This window comes from Dipodomys ordii, unplaced genomic scaffold (assembly GCF_000151885.1).
Source record: "Dipodomys ordii isolate 6190 unplaced genomic scaffold, Dord_2.0 Scaffold77, whole genome shotgun sequence".
In the NCBI taxonomy this organism is placed as follows: Eukaryota; Metazoa; Chordata; class Mammalia; order Rodentia; family Heteromyidae; genus Dipodomys; species Dipodomys ordii.
In genome coordinates, this window is record NW_012267293.1 from 5303093 (window position 1) to 5320996 (window position 17904).

Genomic DNA, 17904 nt, shown 5'->3' on the forward strand with positions numbered 1-17904 from the left:
ACTTGTTTCTCCAGGAAAGCATTGTTTCTTAAGTAGTAGAAGATACCATTGTCACTTTGGACACTCTAGATGAAACAAAACCCTCAATGTCTCTAGCAGGTTGGATAATTCAGCCCAGAAGAATGTCTGTGGGGCTCAAAAAGGTCAGGGGTGTGGTGAAGGAACTAAAAAACTCAGCCACCTGGACACCCTACCCCACCCTGCACTTTGAGATGTCACTTTGAGATGTTTCTCCTACTGCCAGCAATATAGGCTTAAGTTTTACAACTGAGAGTTTAAATTTTACACCACTTCCCAATTATATCGGCCTCCTTTCCACTTTAAACTGGGGCTTGAATTCAGGGGCTTGAATTTGGTAGCCCTGACATTTGGTAGCCTGAGCCAAGACTCCAGCCTATATTTTTCTTCACTGAGCATCCTTATAGGATTTTCTGGAAATATTTTGCCTCTTTCTCTTCGGACTATCTTCTCTTTAAGGATGACCATATTTTTAAAAACCACTGAAAATTTATTTACAACTTCATTTTTCAACAGTAAACACTTTTTGCCCTCTTCAGTTACACAGTATGAGGCCAATAGTAAAAATTACTGATCTCTACCATTTGTTAGTTCTTAAGTCCCAACAGTCTCTGCACACAACCCATAAGGGCAGGAACCTAAAGGCCAACCGTGAGAAGAGTCAGTTATCTTATCTGAGCAGGACCAGGACTGCAGGATCTGAAGGGGGTAGGAGGGGTCTCCCCTGTGTCCCACAGCCAGGAACAATCAGGGCAGACCCACAGGGTGGGGTGGAGAAGAGGAAAATGCCAGGAGACTCCCTGTATGGCATTTCAACTATACTTAACAACGCTAACTACTCACCAGTGTTGTGTCTTCAAAGTCACTGAGTCTATTTTAAGTACTCTCACCCCAGTAAACCACTTTACTAAGCTCAATCCCACCATTCCACAATGCATTCCAAAACAACATCCTGTACATGAGTGGGAGTGATAGGACCTTGTATTTTTTTTTCCAGTTGTGGGGCTTGAACTCAGGGCCTGGGTGCTGTCCATGAACTCTTTTGCTCAAAGCTAGCACTCTACCACTTTGAGCCACAGCTGCACTTCTAGTTTTTGAATGGGTAATTGGAGGTAAGAGTGTCGTGGGGACTTTTCTGCCTGGACTGGCTTTGAACTGTGATCCTCAGACCTCAGCCTCCAGAAGAGCTAGGATTACAGGTGTGAGCCACCAGTGCCCATCTGATGTGGACTTATAATACCACTGAAACAGTATGGAGCTGTTGAGGGAATAATTAAGTAGCAGTAACATTTGCCTCTAAGGTAAACTGAGGAGTAAACTGTGGAGATGCCTGGCCGAGATTCTGAGGCTATCTTGAAGACACTCCAAGGCTGAATATGGAAAGCAAGTGGGGACAAGCATCAGGATGGGATCGACCACAGATGCAGAAAAATAAATGAGAATATTAATCTAAACCTCAGCCCAACTCCATCATACACAGACAGCCTATGGCACCCAACACAGTCTTGTGATATTTTAAATGCCTAGAACCACCTAGAAAAGTTTTTAACAATTAAATCACGTATCATCTCTGCGCAAATAAAAAAAAATTTCTAAAGAACCCAGGTTCTTTATATATAATACTAGCTACTCAGGAGGCTGAGATCTGAGGATCACTGCTTGAAGCCAGCCCAGGTAGGTAGGCCAGGAGACTTTTATCTCCACTTAATGATCTGAAGACCAGAAGTGAAGCTGTGGCTCAAAGTGATAGAGTGTGTTAGCCTTAAGCAAAGAGCCGGAGAGCAGCCAGGCCCGAGTCCAAGCCCCATGGAAAAATAATTTTTAAAAAATAAATAATAAAAACTTTAAAAAAATTTTCACTCTGAAAGGTTAAAATTGGTATTACAAATCTTAAAGGTAGACTGTGATTATGTCATCTTAAATTCCCTAGTTACCTCTTTTTTAGCTTTAAATGTGTCCTTCTTGCAGGCCGCAGTAGTCCTCCACTCAAAGTAATGCACACATTCTGTTGCAGTTACAAATTCAGGAGTGCCCTATTAAAACAAAGATGGTTAAAGTAAGTTACCACATCATACATCAAGTCTCTCTCTCAATTTAGAACACAACAAAGGCCAATGAAAGAAGAGCGGCAGGAAGAGCAGGGACACAACTACTTCACTCAGATGAGATCCAGAGGTTCCCAAACTGAGAAATTCAAAGGAAAAAAAGCATCCCCAAATCCACTGGCCCAAAGCCGTGAGCACATCCAGCAAAGCTACGCATCCAGCAAAGCTGTGTGACCGTCCAGCTGTGCAAGGGCGGTGTGCTCACAGGAAGCGATCCTGGGAATGGAGACTTCCATGTTCTCTGAACCAAATGCCAACAAAAGCAAAGCCAGCAAGCATGACCTCAGGCTTCCTGTGAGGAGGACTGGGAGGCCTTGTGCATCTGGAGTGGGGGCACTGGGCAGAGCCCACCCTCAGGGCAGCTCTCCAGTCACACTGCCTCAGGCTGAGGACACATAGTTTCCCTCAGGGCCAGCACAGAGTTAAGGGAAATTCAAGTGCAGCAGCAGCTGTCCTACCCTGTCACACAAATCCTCCTGCCCCAAGGCACCACACTCTTTCAAGCTCTCCATGGGTACAGGGTCAGACCAAGGCTAATCAAGACAGACATTACAGGACAAAAGATGCAAGGCTCACAGTACTACTTCTTAAGATAATATTGGCAAGAAGCCTGGTAGTCACCGGGTTTCACTCAACCTGACTCTTCTCAATACCTGGGTTCTCACTCCCATTCAAGCCAATCACAGCACTGGTATACTAACTAGTTCTTTTGCTCAGAAGTTGTGTATTCCAAGTTCCTTTCTAAAACCCTGCAAATCATGTAAGAAAGATAAGCACTGTGCTTCACCCAACTGTGTCTCTACTCAGCATCAGGTACTGAACCCCCTCCCTGCTGGCTAGGGCTTCTGACCCAATCAGGTCTCTCAGTTTCAATATAAATGAGAAGGGGAGAACTCTGCTTTAGAAAATTGAACATTACACCCTAAAACCATCAAGATGAAATACTAGGACTAGGTACATACTTCAAGTGGCAGGGCATTTGTCTAGCCAGCACAATCAAGACCCTGAGGTCAATCCCCAGGTTCCTCCCCCACCCCCAAATAAAAGAATGGAATGCTTGCTAGGGATAGAAGTATAAGGAAGAAAAGCAGTATGCCTGTGACATAAACAGAACCCAGGGCTTTGCGGTTCAAAATAGAATGGTTCTGAACTGTACTTCAAATTTCACTTTAAAGCTACAAGTTTAGGACTCCTTTATTTACGGGTCTTGGTGGTGATTTGACTGGAGACCTGGTTTCCTCATAGTCTAATACAGTCATGTGTTATTAAGCCTGGACTTACGGTGAGGAGGGCAGGCACTGTCACAAAGCAGCGCAGGACTCACCAGTGTCTTTCCACACAGGAAGGTGATGGTGCTCTGCACTTGGTGCCCCGGGCCTGCATGCTGGCAGGCTGTGGTCGTGTTGAACTCCAGGAGGGATCTGCTCGTGCTTTTCAAAAAAGAGTCTCCTATTTGAAGAGGAAAGAGAATCAACAGGCAGGACATAAAACCCACGTTTCTCTTCAGATATTCCAAGGCATAAACAACCAAGTTACAAGTGGTACTATGAGTTATAGCTGAAAGTTTATAATCCTATGAAACAGTCACAGTACCAGAATTCTCCATCTCAGGAAGTGACTCTACCCACCCTTAGCTGTTTGGGCAGAGTCATGACTTCATTATCTTCTCTTTTTCTGTCACACTCAGCACATCAGAACGTTTTGCTGCAGAGTCCCTCCAGTTCAGACCCGTCCACACTCGGCCATCTCTGCTACCACTCAAGACCCTCTCAGCTGCTGCCATAGCTGCACACTGGTGCCCAAGCCTCCACCGCCGCCTTTCTCACTACCACTCTTCCCACCCATCATGCAAACAGGATTTATCTCTGAAAATGTAAAGATAAATTAACTGCCCATAACCCTAGCTACTTAGAAGGATGAAAATTGAGTGTCACAATTCAAAGTCAGCCTCAGCAGGAAAGTGTGAAGTGAAGCTGTGGCCCAAGTGATACCGTGCCAGCCTTGACCAAAAAATAGATGGGACAGTGCCCGGTCCCAAGTTCAAGCTCCAGCAAGAGAGAGACAATGAGCTTTCTGCGCCTCACACAAGCAGAGGGACTGGGAGATCATGCAGCAGAAGCAGAAAAAGGCAAACAAGGAGAACCCTCCTCCTCCGCCAGTGCCCGGTGCACTGCCCGAGCCCCACAGGGCCCAGCACAGATGGATGGCGCTCCCTTTGCCCTCATCTGCTGCGGGTCCCTTGGCGCTTTCTCCCCGGGGATGGCGCTCTGGGCCGCGCCTGACCCCTTACGGAGTCACAGATAATGACCTCTGGGTCAACTGCAGCGGGGTTCACGGCCTGACCCCCCCCATCCCGCACAGCCCTCCCTCCGGCAAAAACGAAAGGCGCAGGGAAAGCCAGAAAAAAACCGTAGGCGTGGACTTGGGGGGTGAGGGGGCTGCACTGCGAGGCCGGGGCGGGGCCTGAGGGCAGGGGTGCCTGCAGGGTGCCTCAGGGAAGGGGGGTGGGAAGGGAGCACGCGGAGGAGTGCAGGAGGGAGGGGGAGGCGCAGGACGCAGCGAGCAGCAGTCAGAAATCGGCACTGCCGAGCGGAGCGGGTGGAAACCGAGGAAGTCAGCAAATCAGAGACGTCGAGGGGACTGGAAAATCGGGGGTTCGAGAGCAGTCGGAAGGGACCGGTGAGTCGGCCATCGGAGCCGCCCAGCAACCGGGATCGGCCATTGGAACCTCGCCGGCAACCGGGATCGGCCATCGAAGCTGCCCAGCAACCGGGATCGGCCATCGGAGCCACCCAGCAACCGGGATCGGCCATCGGAGCCGCCCAGCAACCGGGATCGGCCATTGGAACCTCGCCGGCAACCGCGATCGGCCATCGGAGCCGCCCAGCAACGGCAACCGCGATCGGCCATCGGAGCCGCCCAGCAACCGGGATCGGCCATTGGAACCTCGCCGGCAACCGCGATCGGCCATCGGAGCCGCCCAGCAACCGGGATCGGCCATTGGAACCTCGCCGGCAACCGGGATCGGCCATCGGAGCCGCCCAGCAACCGGGATCGGCCATTGGAACCTCGCCGGCAACCGCGATCGGCCATCGGAGCCGCCCAGCAACCGGGATCGGCCATTGGAACCTCACCGGCAACCGCGATCGGCCATCGGAGCCGCCCAGCAACCGGGATCGGCCATTGGAACCTCGCCGGCAACCGGGATCGGCCATCGAAGCTGCCCAGCAACCGGGATCGGCCATCGGAGCCACCCAGCAACCGGGATCGGCCATCGGAGCCGCCCAGCAACCGGGATCGGCCATTGGAACCTCGCCGGCAACCGCGATCGGCCATCGGAGCCGCCCAGCAACCGGGATCGGCCATCGAGCTGCCCGGCAACCGTGATCAGCCATTGGAACCTCGCCGGCAACCGGGATCCCGACCATCGGAGCTGCCCGGCAACCTCCGGGAGGCAACCGGATCGGCCATCCGAGCCGCCCGGTAACCGGGATCGGCCATCCGAGCTGCCCGGTAACCGGGATCGGCCATCCGAGCTGCCCGGCAACCGGGATCGGCCATCGGAACATTGCCTGCAACCAGGATCGGCCATCGGAGTTGCCTGGCAACCGGGGGACAGTGAGTCGGCAATGGAGGGGCAGGGCAATCGGGGGAGCCCAGAAGTCTGGTCAGAAGGCGGGCTGGAAGTCCGGAGAACGCAGAGCTGGGAAGCTGGATAGACTTTGGACCAGTCGGAGGAGCACCGGGCTAGGCCCGGTACACTTGGGGGGGGGGGGCCTCGTGGGAGGAGGCTGGCAGGGGGAGGCTCACGGGAGACGGTGGGCTGGGCCAGATCATGACCGCAGGCCACCACTTCCCACTCCAGGGACCCAGGGACCGCCTCGCAGGCCCAGAGGCCCCTCCCTCCTCTGGCCCTTGTGAGTGCTCCACAGGACATCCTGGAAAGGGAATCGCTCCAGGATAGAGACCTACTGCTCTGCCCCATCAATTGGATTTCCCTCCCTCCCCTTTAACGCAAAGCCTTGAACTCTCTCAGCTTGCTTATGCCACACCTCCAGTACTGCTTTTTGATGGTTGACTGAAGATGAAATCTCACGTTCTTTTCTGTGCAGGCTAGCTTTGAACTTCAATCCTTCAGAACTCGAGCTCCTAATTACCTAGCATTACAGGCATGAGCCACTAGTGGCCAGCATTTTGTGCATGCTTTGAAACTTCACATTGTTTGCTTTACTGGAAGTTCCTTACCCGCACACCTCCTTCCCACTCCTCTTTTAGCCCTACACCTGTGAGATGTGCTCCTAAGACCCTCGCAGTGCATCCTTGGTAAGTATGGAAGCCCCGAGGTGGTCTATCCACATTCAGAGCCATCATCCATACCTCCAGGGCTTTGTACATGCCAGCTGTCCCTCTAGGAGTCTTAACACCTGAGAAAGCTATCCATGGGTCAAAAGAAAGTACTTGAAGTCAAAAGAAGCCTGAATCCTGTGGTCTGTATCATCAACTTAACCTGTTACCAGCTCTCCTTCCTGGTTTTCAAAGCCTATAGAACTGTTATGGAGGCCAGTCTCACAAACTATTCCCTAATGAACTGCACACATCTGTGTCAATCTATGTTACGTTGTACTGTCACAAAGTACAACCACTCTCGCATTAGGCAAAAATATCACACACTTACCTTATTGCCTTTTCCCCTTTCTGAAAATGTGAAGAGCCCTGGCCAAGAGTCCTCTCAATCATCCAAAGATGAAAGAGAATGGTGGTATCACCCACAAGTTGTCTTAAGTACATCACCAAATAGTAAGCTTGCCCATCCAAAAGTTCAGAACAACCTGGTGCTTTCTCAGATCCCCATCCTTGGCCTCAAATCCTCTCCCTGGTTCTCAGCCTAGAGAGTCTTCACTGAGACAGAAGCAAATGAGAAGACTCGGATCCTAACCAGAGGATCCAGCATTTTCCACCTCCTACTTCTGTTACTGTGGTGTCTCCATGCAACAAGGTAGCTTTCCAAGCCATCCCTCCCAAACCCAGACACCTGCCAGCCGCCTCCTATGAACACCATCCTTTCTCCTCCACCCTGCTCCCAGACGCACGCTATCGCCACTTCTTCCTTCCACCATAACTAAACTTCATCACTCAACTGTCCCAGAGAAACGTCACCACAGGCACCATGCTGCACCACTCGGGGAACACTGGCCTTTACCCTCTCTCCATGTCACCATCTGTACCCCTCCAACCCACCAGTGGAAAGGGGTCCTGACCCAGGAGAAGTACATTTAGAAAAACTGCATGATCTGAGGTAAGAAACGGTTGCACTTTTGTCCCTAAGACTGCCAGCTGTCAGGACACTGAACCACCGTGGCATGCAAGGGCACACTGCCTGAGACATGCATCGCCACAGAAGCAAGCACTAAAAGAAACAGGTGAAGGAGGAGAAATGAAAGAGGGTAGAGCTTAAGAACCTTGTGGATGAGAAGCTAGAGGAAACAGCCATCACACAAATGATTCTTGACTCCTTCCTACATGCTACTCACTGGGCAGAAGTAACTTGTTTTTATCCCCCCACTAGACAAATGGTCACCACTTTTAACCATATAAAACATTTTTAACCATTATAAAACAAGTGATATTGCAAGCATATACAATTGTGTATATAGGTACATCCAAATAGCTAGATACATAAAGTCATTTTTCAAACCTAGATGCATACTGCCCATGTAGGAATCTTAACAGTTTTACTTACCGACTGAATAATACTTGCGTGTTTTCAAGTCGAACATACAAACAGCACTTGATGGCTCACATCCGACAATCTCCACATCTCCACAGAGCTTGATTTTATACACCCGGCTGTTCTGCGTATCAACAGCCTCCCACAGATAACTAGAAAGGAAGGGAAAACAACTGGTCACTGACTGTCACTGACTTGCCAATACTTAAACATCTCTCCGGTTTTACATTCAAGCCACATTGGCTTCAAGTACCACAAACTAGAAGACACACTCAGCCAAAAGTGCCAAAGTCAAGAATGGCAAGTTGAAAAGAAACCACTAAATCTAACCTCACTCCAGGAAATCTGCTCTGAAGGCCACCTTGGAACTTAAAGACCATGAGAATACTAAAAATTCTCCGTTAATTAGCTCAGGTAAGTAAATGATGTAACCCTACCATTCCCCCCAAGCTGCTGAAAACCCAAGGGATAAAACCCTTGCTTTATTATTTAAAAACTAGTTTGGGCACAGGTAAGGCAGTCCTGCTTCTGGTTTGACTTGTTCCGGCTACTCTTCAGACCTGAAATGACATGATAAGCTGTGTGGGCAGAGACCCAACTGTCTGACTCAGTATCAGACAAGCTCTGCTTTAGGCTGACTCACCACAGAATGAAACAAAAAATTTACGGTCTGGACAAACCTCCACAAGGTAGCCATCGACTAACTGCTAATGATGACTCAAACCGCACACTGGGACAAAGGGCTGGTTGGTTTGTTCTGCCCATGCAATTAGTGTCACTCCTCTATTCTTCCCTGAAATAATGTCTTTGTGTTTTTTAAGGGTAAAAAGCAAAAGAAGAGAGAGACTAAAAAGTCATGGAATAAAAAAAATTAATTCAAGAGACTGGTGAGAGGCGAGGAGACACTAGATCACAGAACTGCTTAGGGAGGCTGTCCTGCCCAGAGGCGGAGGTTGGGAGGGCCAGGCGTGAGACCCATCTCACACAACCCACTCATCGCCTCTGGAAGGACTTCTGATGATATGAAGTAATGGCTCACAGAAGTGAGCGGTGTCACTGGCATGCGAGGTGCCATGATGCCCCACGGCCCACCTGTCAGTCCCCCTTCCTGGAAGCCTAGCGCTGTAAGCACACATCAGCACTACGGCAGAAGCGCTACAAACCTCAACAACGGGTTCCTTGAAAGGCCCCAGACTTGCAAATGCTGACTGCTCAACTCAGATTCCTCATGGGTAACTGGCTAGTTAGCTACGGTACCAGGATTAAACATGAGAAAATAAATCAAGTACTGCCGGGCAGAAAAAGCCAGTGAAAGCTCATCCCCTGAGTCCTCCATTAATCTGTGTTCACTTGTTTCACACACTCTTCTTGTGTTGCCTGGTTTTTAGTTTTTGAGACAAGCTTGCTTCGTTGCCCAGGCTGGCCTTCAACTTTCAGTCCTACATCAGCCTCCGAGTGCCAGGATTACAGGTGTGTACTTCTGTACTTACTTGGGAAGGCAAAGAAGAATACACATGAACTACACAGACAAATCCCAGTGGGAAGGTCAGAAAATACACACACAGGACAATTCCCTTGCTATTTACACAGTTGAAGACAAACTGGCAGAATGTGGCAGGAAATGACTTCAGGGTTCTTTAGACTGGCAAGTCTTCTGAGCAAGACCAGACTGATAAAAATGAACAAGCCTGGGGGAGATACAGCAGAAGATCCTTCCAAGCAGACAGACTAGGGCAGCAGACTAGCTGTTGCAAGGTCCTGAGGTGGATGAACTTGGCACACTGGGAGAAACGGAAGAAGGGCAATGAGGCTACAGCCAGAAAGTCAAACAGACAGCAGCAGCTCGGAAGGCCACAGAGGCGAGGAGACCTAGTTACCCCAGATTTAAAAAGGCAGTTCTGATCTTATCCTTGAAACAAAAAAGGGGAGGGGGCCTCAACACAAACAATCTTTCCTTAAGCCACCATTTTTATTTAGGGTAGTAAAACTTTCCTATCATTAATTGTGATTACACAGAAATGTTAACCTCTCATTCAGGAGCCATGGCTACTTTTTCCAGGCTATTGGACAGCAAATTTAAAAACTTAGCCTGGCACCAAAGTACTGCCCAGTCCCAAGCACATGCTGGAGGAACATAAGAACACAAAGGTTCATTTAGAGTCATTGCCAGAATGATTCCTAAGAGTCTATGATTTTTCCAGAAACTCACAGCCGTTTTTGCATAGTGATATTTAAGGTAAATGTAAAGAGTGTTAGGGAGAAGAGAAATGAAAATAAGGGCCAGTGTCCCGGTTGTCTGGAATCAAGAGTTCCTAGACAGAAAAACCATCATCTTTCCTCTATTTGCATCTCCTACTGTGTGTCCAGCTTTATCAGGATGTACAGGATGAGAGAGCAAGGCAGATCCTATCAAAGCACTTGCATGCTGGCTTGGTGCAGGCTGAAGGCACCCAGCCCAGCACCCCTTAGGCCACTCAGAGGTCTGGGGCAGAGGCACTAGGAGCTCAGCACTCTGGTCACAGGACTTACAGCTTGTTCCTAAGCTGCACCTCCAAGGCGTCTGCAGATGACGACGGGTACTTGGGCACTGACTCCAGCGGCCCTGCATTACGGCCTCTCCAAAACAAGCAAGCACACCTGGCCTCTGGGGTCACAAGGACAGACTCTCAGTTGAAATAATCTCTCTGGAAACTAAGGCCATTATTTTAAAACCTATCATGTACTATGTAGGGAAAGGACATGGGTAAGATTCAACCAGCATGGAGATATGGCACCCCTAGGAGTAAATGGTTCTCTAAAACTATTTTACAGGCAGGAATGGGTGCCTCATGCCTCTATCCTACTTTACTCAGGAGGCTGAGATCTGAAGATGGTGGTTTGAAGTCAGCTGGGACACACAAATCTGAAAGAGACTTACTTCCAATTAACCAAGAGAAAGCCAGAAAAATGGAGATATGGCTCAAGTAGGAGAGCACCAGCTTTGAGCAAGAAAGCTAAAGGAAAGAACTCAGGCGAGTTCAAGCCCCAGTGCCACAAATACAAACACACACACACACACACACACACACACACACACACACACACACCACCTATTTTACACTAAACTTGAACTGGTAACACTTTTTAAGAAATTATATGTTTGACTATTACAGACTGCAGATGTCTCATTAAAGGCCAAACCACCAGAATGGCATGAGCTGAACTCATCTTCAAAATTAAATTAACACTTATGCTTAAAAGTACTATGATTATTAGCGAACTGAGAGTGTAGACATTAGAGGCTAAATAAAATGTAATGACATCTTTGAGGAATAATAAACTTTGGTCCAAAAGTATATTATAAAATCCTCTACCTGAAGTGAACATGTACAGGCAAAAATCAGAAAACTCTGTAACGGGTTGGAGTTCTGTGCCAAGCAAGGCCCCTCCGCAGAGTGCCCCAGAATATCTATCTTCTAGACTAAAGTATTTGGGGTCACACAGTGAAGACTTAGGGAAGAAAAGGAAGTCAACATATTAGACCAAAAAGAAAACTAAGCCACGGAATTAAAACTTCAACAAGAAACAAAGCTCTGGAAAACATCTGCAAGCTGTGTGGACACAGTCTTCCCTTGCTCCACACAACAATTTTAAATTCTTTTAAATTTGCTACAGGCAGCAACTTTCACAGCAGGAGGGGAAAGAAAACCCAGTGAGCATATTGTTGCAGCTCTAACCACCCATCTTTCTTCAGGTCCGTTTTCTGAAGGTCACTGGCTCACGCTGAATTCCATCTCATTGGAAGGGAAGCTAGGGACGAGGAGGCGGGACAACTGCAGAAGCCTTGGGACGCGTGGGGGCGGGGAGGGGGGTGCGCACGTGCAGGACCCCTGCCCAATGGGCCAGCCCTGCACACTTCCACTATTACCCCAGAAGGAGCCACCTAATCCCAGCTAGAATGGCAAGAACGCTGGTTTAGAAAACCAGCAAAAGCAAGGCAAATCCTCTACTTCCATTCTCAGTGTAGAATGTAGCTCCCTAATGCTCTTCCTTCTCATAAGGCCCAAATCCACATGACATAGCAAGCTGGACCCTTCCAGACACCATATACCAGTAACTCCACCGGACCATGAACTGGGCCTGCAGGACCCCCAGCTGCAAAAATCGTTCCGTGGTGCTGCACAAACCTTCAGGTACCAGCAGATTCCAACGTACCTATGTCCCAGACGCTGCCATCTACGGGGTTGTAACACCCGTCCCCTAGACACGACACAGAGGATTGTAGCATGGAGGTGGCCAGATCTCTGCTCTCTCCAATCAAGCCCTTGTAAGTCACTGTGAATCACTTCTCCCTACAGCACTCAAGGTCACTGTGGATGTGGGTCCCAGCACAACCTCTCCTTATGGATGGGCTGGGAATGAAGGAAACTGGACTAGTTGGTCTCCCTCGAGGCTCCCCAAGAAGTAAGCCCAGCAGGACATGTGCCAGTACTTGGCACTTTCTTCAACTACCCAAAGCCCCTTGGCTTCCCAGGCAAAAATCTGAAGGCTCAGAAAGGTTACAACCCTGCCAGGATCGTACAGCGGGGAAATGACAGAGCCAGGAGCAAATCCAGGTCAGCTTACGACAGGGAGCAAGCTTCACCACTAAGGGAAGTTGCCGCATTTGCTCTGCAGTTTTCACTTTTTTAAAAAAAGAATTGTTTTTTGGCCACACATCAGTGGCTCAGGTCTCTAATCCTAGCTACTCAGGAGGCTGAGATCTGAGGACTCGGTTCAAAGCCGCCCCAGCAGGAAAGTCTATGAGACTCTTATCACCAATTAATCACAAAAAAGGCTGAAGCTGGAACTGTGGCTCAAGTGGTAGAGCACTAGCAAAAGAAGTTCAGGGACAACAGCCAGGCCCTGAGTTCAAGCCTCAGGGCTGGCAAGAAAAAACTGCTCAGGAAATCTCTGGTTTTGTTTTGATAGGATTGGAGTTGGAATTCTAGACAACTGCGAGGCAGGCACTCTACCACCTGAACCACATCACCAGCCCTGTATCTTAGGTTTCCATTGTAACACTAAAACTGGCAAAACATGATACAAAACTTTAAAATTTAATTCTTGCTACAGTAAATGCCACTGAGGTAACAGACACAGTGTAAAATTTCTATTACTCTAGCCATCAAGTAAAGTAAGTTTGGCTCAGTAAAACACTAATTATGCAGAAAAATCATGGCTGTCCCTCTATGGGGACAGATGACAGCAGATATCCGAAGCACCTCCTTTTAAGCTTAACGTCACAGGTGACATGAGAGGCAGGCCTCTGGGGCGACAGGCCCATCTGGGAAGGACTGGGGCCAGACCATGTCTCCGCAGCTGGTCAGCAGCTCACATGCCCCTGGCCCAGTTCTGCTTTCTCTTCTGCACAGACACTCACTTCCCACACCAGGGGTGTCACGAGAATAGAAACACTGCTCAGCTGTTCCTCCCACGAGCCTTGTCGCACTAGTTCTGTCCAAGCTGCTGGTGGACTCCACTAAGAAGAGGCTCATGGACACTACTGTCCCAGCTAGCCGCCTGGCTTTAAATGAATGGCATAACCCGGCACAGTCCAACAGCAAATGACACCAGCAACAGCGGGAAAGGGGAGGGGCAAAAGTCACACTCATCACCAGTAACTTGACTTTGAAGTGAATTCTGCAGCCGAAATGTGTCCTGGACATGGACAGTGATCTTAACTGACGAGGCTAAGCACACAGCATGAGCCCTTTCCTCCTCCTAGGAAGCTGAATACCATCCTCACTGCTGCTGGGTGGTCCTGGACACTGAGGCCACCTGCTCCATCCATGGGGTGGCTGGGACGGCCCACTTTAACTCATTTGCTTTATAGCAGATATCTTAAGAGGTGCTGGCAAACCACCAATTAACACACTGGAAGACAACCAGAGGTGGGAAGGCAGTGGGGCCCGCCCATCCCAGAGAGGGAGGGGGGAGAAGAAGGGAGAGGAAAGGGAGGGGAAAGGTGGGGAAGGTGGGGAAGAAAGGGGAGGGAGGGAGGGCCACTGCCACCAAGTGAGTTCCACAGAACTGTCCAAAACAAGGAAACTTCAAAAAGAAGCCACAAAGACCTAGCTGTATGTATGTTTTTAAGCAACTTGACGGTGGTATGCATGTGACACCTCCAATACCCACAACTTTACAATGCCTTTCAAAACATAAGTTTGAAGTTTCAAAACAGCTGGCATTTCATGGCAACATAACAAAGAAATGCCCGTTTAACTAATATTAGCAAATGAATAACAGCTGGCATTGAAATAAAACATGCAAAACTGTATAAGGCCTGGCATGGTGGTGCAGGCCTGCGAGAATTTGAGTTTGAGGTCATTCTGAGCTATGTAGTGAAACTCTATGACAACGATGATAACAGTGAGGATGACAAAGATTTTGAATTCTACATTCAACATGCATATAATACTGTCCTGCCCACAAACATAAAACATCTCCATAGCTGTCATTTGGTTCCTGTTTCATTTTCTGTCACACAGAAATACTCTTGAGACAAATGCTGGTTCACCCACTGTGAATCTCCGGGTTACTGAGAGGGCCACGCAGGTAGCACACATTTTACTGCTGATGTACAATCATCAGCATATAAAACAGGTATGACCAGCTCAGTCATAAAATTAACAAGCAAGGATAATCTGCAATTTGATTTCCATTAAAAGAAGTAAAGCCAGTAATATACACACATGGTCCCAAGCCAGGAAGGAAGGTTTTTCTGAGTCGTAATGCTCAGAGACTAAGGGAATGTGAAGGTTCCCACTCTGCGCCCGCGGGGAACCCTCCAACTGTGCTGGAGACGACACCTGCCCCCTGCTTCCACTTCTCCAGCCAGCGCACTCACTCAAACTCTGGACCTGTCTCCTACTCTGAGGAAGAAGGGAGGCTCAGGGAAGGAGAAAAGCAGGAGACAGCGGGGTCCCCAGGGGGCCCGCAGCAGGATAGTAAGAACACAACATACACTGCTAGGACAGCTCCCAGCTGCTGATGCTGAGAGAGAAGAGATCTAGCCTGGCAGCATGACTCCATACCCTGACCTAAGACTGGGGACCACACGGGCTTGACACAGCAGGCCCAAGCTCATATAGGAAGTACTTCACTTCCTGTTCTAACAAACCCACAAAGCTGTGGATAAAGATATGAGGCGAGGAAAAAAAGATCAGAAAGAAAGGCATGACTCTTTCGTTTTCCCAGATAGTTACTCTGGAATTACAGAGTCTAGCAGCAAAAACCAGTGGAGCCAGGGCTCAGTCTAAAACGCTGAACTCAGCATCAGGACCTAAGGGACCACGACAGTCAAGCAAGGCTCCCTACACTTTTAGACCAGCATCGTGAGAGTCTCACTCCGGCGAGAGGGGTGGAACATTCCTCTGAAAGGGCCAAGGAGCAGGAAGAGCCCCCCGGCGCAGGCCTGGCTCTTGGCCCTCCACTGGTTGCAGGCACTTATGTCTCTCTGAGCTCCAACTGCCAGGTCTACAAACAGAGCTAAGGCAACGTTCCTACAGCAGAAACACTTGGGCCAGGAACACAGTGCTTGGAGAGAGCGATCATCTAAGGCTTTCGTCAAGATCAATAGAAGGATTCAGACTGTTTAAAATTGGGCTTTATAGAAAAGAGTGTGTTGGCTTGGGGTCTCTCAGAGGAGTATCACGTGACACTGACAAGGAACAGGAGAAGGGAGGGTAGGGAGTCAGGTATGCCCAGCCAGGTCCACCACAGAGCTGCACTTCCTGTCCAAGGTACAGCATGTGTGTACACATGTATGTATGTACGTACACACACACACACAAGGCCACTGCTGTGACTACTACCAGGAAAAAAAAAAAAACAGTTTAAAGGAGGAAAAGATGTGTTTTGGCTCACGGTTCCAGAGTTTCCGTCCACAGTCCCCTGGCTCCCTTGGTGTGAACCTCATGGCTCATGGCAGCCAGGAAGGAGAGAGCTGGGATGACACATAACCCCAAGAACACACCCCAGTTATCTACTCTCTCCAACCAGACAACTCTGCAAGTCTCTGTAACTTCCCAACACCACCATCTAATTATGAGAGGGCCTAATCAACTGATTAGGTTAGAGCTTTCATGATCCAATCACCTCTCCAAGAGTAGCTCCCCCAGCTGTAGGATCCATGAGCTTTCTGGGGGTACCTCACATTCCAATCATCGTACACAGACAGCTGCTCTTGGCTCCTCAGTGCAGGACAGGCCGGCCCAAGGTCTTCCCAGCCCTGTGTCATCTCGATACTCGCTGCTGCCACCACGACAGAGCAGGAGGACATCTTCCTAAAGAAACTTCATGGCCACATGCTGGCCAATGTCTTCAGAACAAAGAGCTCCTAAAACAGGGCTCCCACTCCGGCCCTGGGCTGCCCCTGATGCAGGCTGACTCAGATCTCCGCTCTACCATACAGGCCACGGGCCTGCTCCACGCAGATTTCTGGAAGCTGTGAGCAGCAGCGAGTGCGTGCTTTGTTCCTCCAGGCACACAGAAGGTGATAAGAAAAACTCACCTGCTGCTCCCCTGTGCGGATGCTGGAAATCAGCTGCCTGCGAAGTGCAGTCAGCGAGGCACAGAATTCAGAACTCGCCACTCAGCTTCCTACTCCACCCTGCCATGGAGGTCCCACGCCCGTCCTCCGGGCCCTGACACAGGCAGGCAGAGCAGAACTGCGCTAGAGACCACTCAACAGGGGAGTTGGCAACATTCATGAGTCGCTACAGCTTCACAAAAGCCAATTAGGAGGACACAGCACAAGTCCTTGCTCTGGAGAAGCTGGGGTCCTGCGCAGACTGGCACACAGGCTGGGAGAAGGGAAAGGCGCCCAGGCACACTCGCTGCTCGACATCCACGTCAGTTCTCACCCTGGTGCGTTCCTAAAAGGCACAACTGTACCCTAACCCAAGAGCCCAGAGGTACTACACCCTGCACTTGGCCTGCACACTGCAAACACACCCCTCAGTCCTCGCCACCTCTCAGGGTGCTGCCCTCCCCAACTTTTACAGACACAAAACCACCACCTATGGCCTTCACCTGGTTTCCTGTCAAGTATCCACACCAGCACAGCATGGTTGCTCAGAGCATAGGCCAGCTCACCTATAACCTGACAGCAGAACTGTCACCAACTACAGGAAAGGGAAAAGTAAAAAGCAACACCAGTTAAATTACAAATATCCATAAACCCACCAAAAATCCCCCAAAGGCTCCCAAAGGCAGCCTCTGGGACACCTCCTCCTTAGCCCCCTCTTCCCCTAATCCTTACCACCTCTCTCTCAGCTGCCCTGTACATCTCAGTCAGGCCCAGTCCCACCAGTTACCCACAGGCACCCTCTCTCCCTTCCTCCAGGCTCAGCTTAAATGTCATCTTACAGAAAGCAGGCTGGGGCTCCCTCTGGCCTTCTTCTGTCCCGTCCCCATCAGAGGATGCTAAGCTCCACGGAGCCATCAGCTCTGCTCTGGAAGGACAGGACGAGAGAAGCCAGGTCCTTCCCTTCACCACAGAAGTACGGGCAGAAGGGGAGCCCGGGGACCAGGAGGCTGACTCCCCGCATCACTTCTGTAGTCCTTCAGCTGTAGTGACTGTGTGTTCTACTTTCAGGCCTGAGCTTGGGGGGGGGGGGGAGACAGTTTTCCTGTGAGGTACTGAACAGCCATTTTCAGATACGCAACTGATGGCAGTAAATTAATGTTACACACGGTTTAGCCTGATGTGCAAAGCACTCCTGGGTGAGCCCGGCCTACCCAGCACGCACCCAGCACAGACTCTGCCTACAAAGCCCCCTTCAGTCTTCCCTCCAGGCCCCCCAGGGGCAAACCAAATGGCCAAGGCCACTGTTCACTGTCCACACAGTGTCCCTGATCCCCCGAAGCCCCACAATCTCAGCCTCCCCTGAATTCCCTGTCCTCTGTTAACTCAACAATGCACACACACACCTACACCATTGAAAAGGAAAAGGGAAAAAACTGCCAAAGGGCTCCTGCTGACCCGAGGGCCAAGCTTCCTGCCCACTGGAAGCAGAGGGCCAGGGTTTT

At 49.7% G+C, this 17904-nt stretch overlaps 1 protein-coding gene across 1 annotated transcript in view; it reads right to left on the reverse strand.

Moving 5' to 3' along the window:
- The window catches only part of Igf2r (insulin-like growth factor 2 receptor), a 76650-nt gene extending 60497 nt beyond the window's left edge, over positions 1–16153 (reverse strand). Inside the window, exons 1-5 of the mRNA XM_013024527.1 lie at positions 16023–16153; positions 10381–10467; positions 7864–8024; positions 3448–3572; positions 1953–2051 (exon numbers count right to left, since the gene is read on the reverse strand). Coding sequence (XP_012879981.1) covers positions 1953–2051; positions 3448–3572; positions 7864–8024; positions 10381–10467; positions 16023–16153 — 603 coding nt within the window. The remainder of the gene's footprint in view (positions 1–1952; positions 2052–3447; positions 3573–7863; positions 8025–10380; positions 10468–16022) is intronic.
- Positions 16154–17904: the final 1751 nt, after the last annotated feature.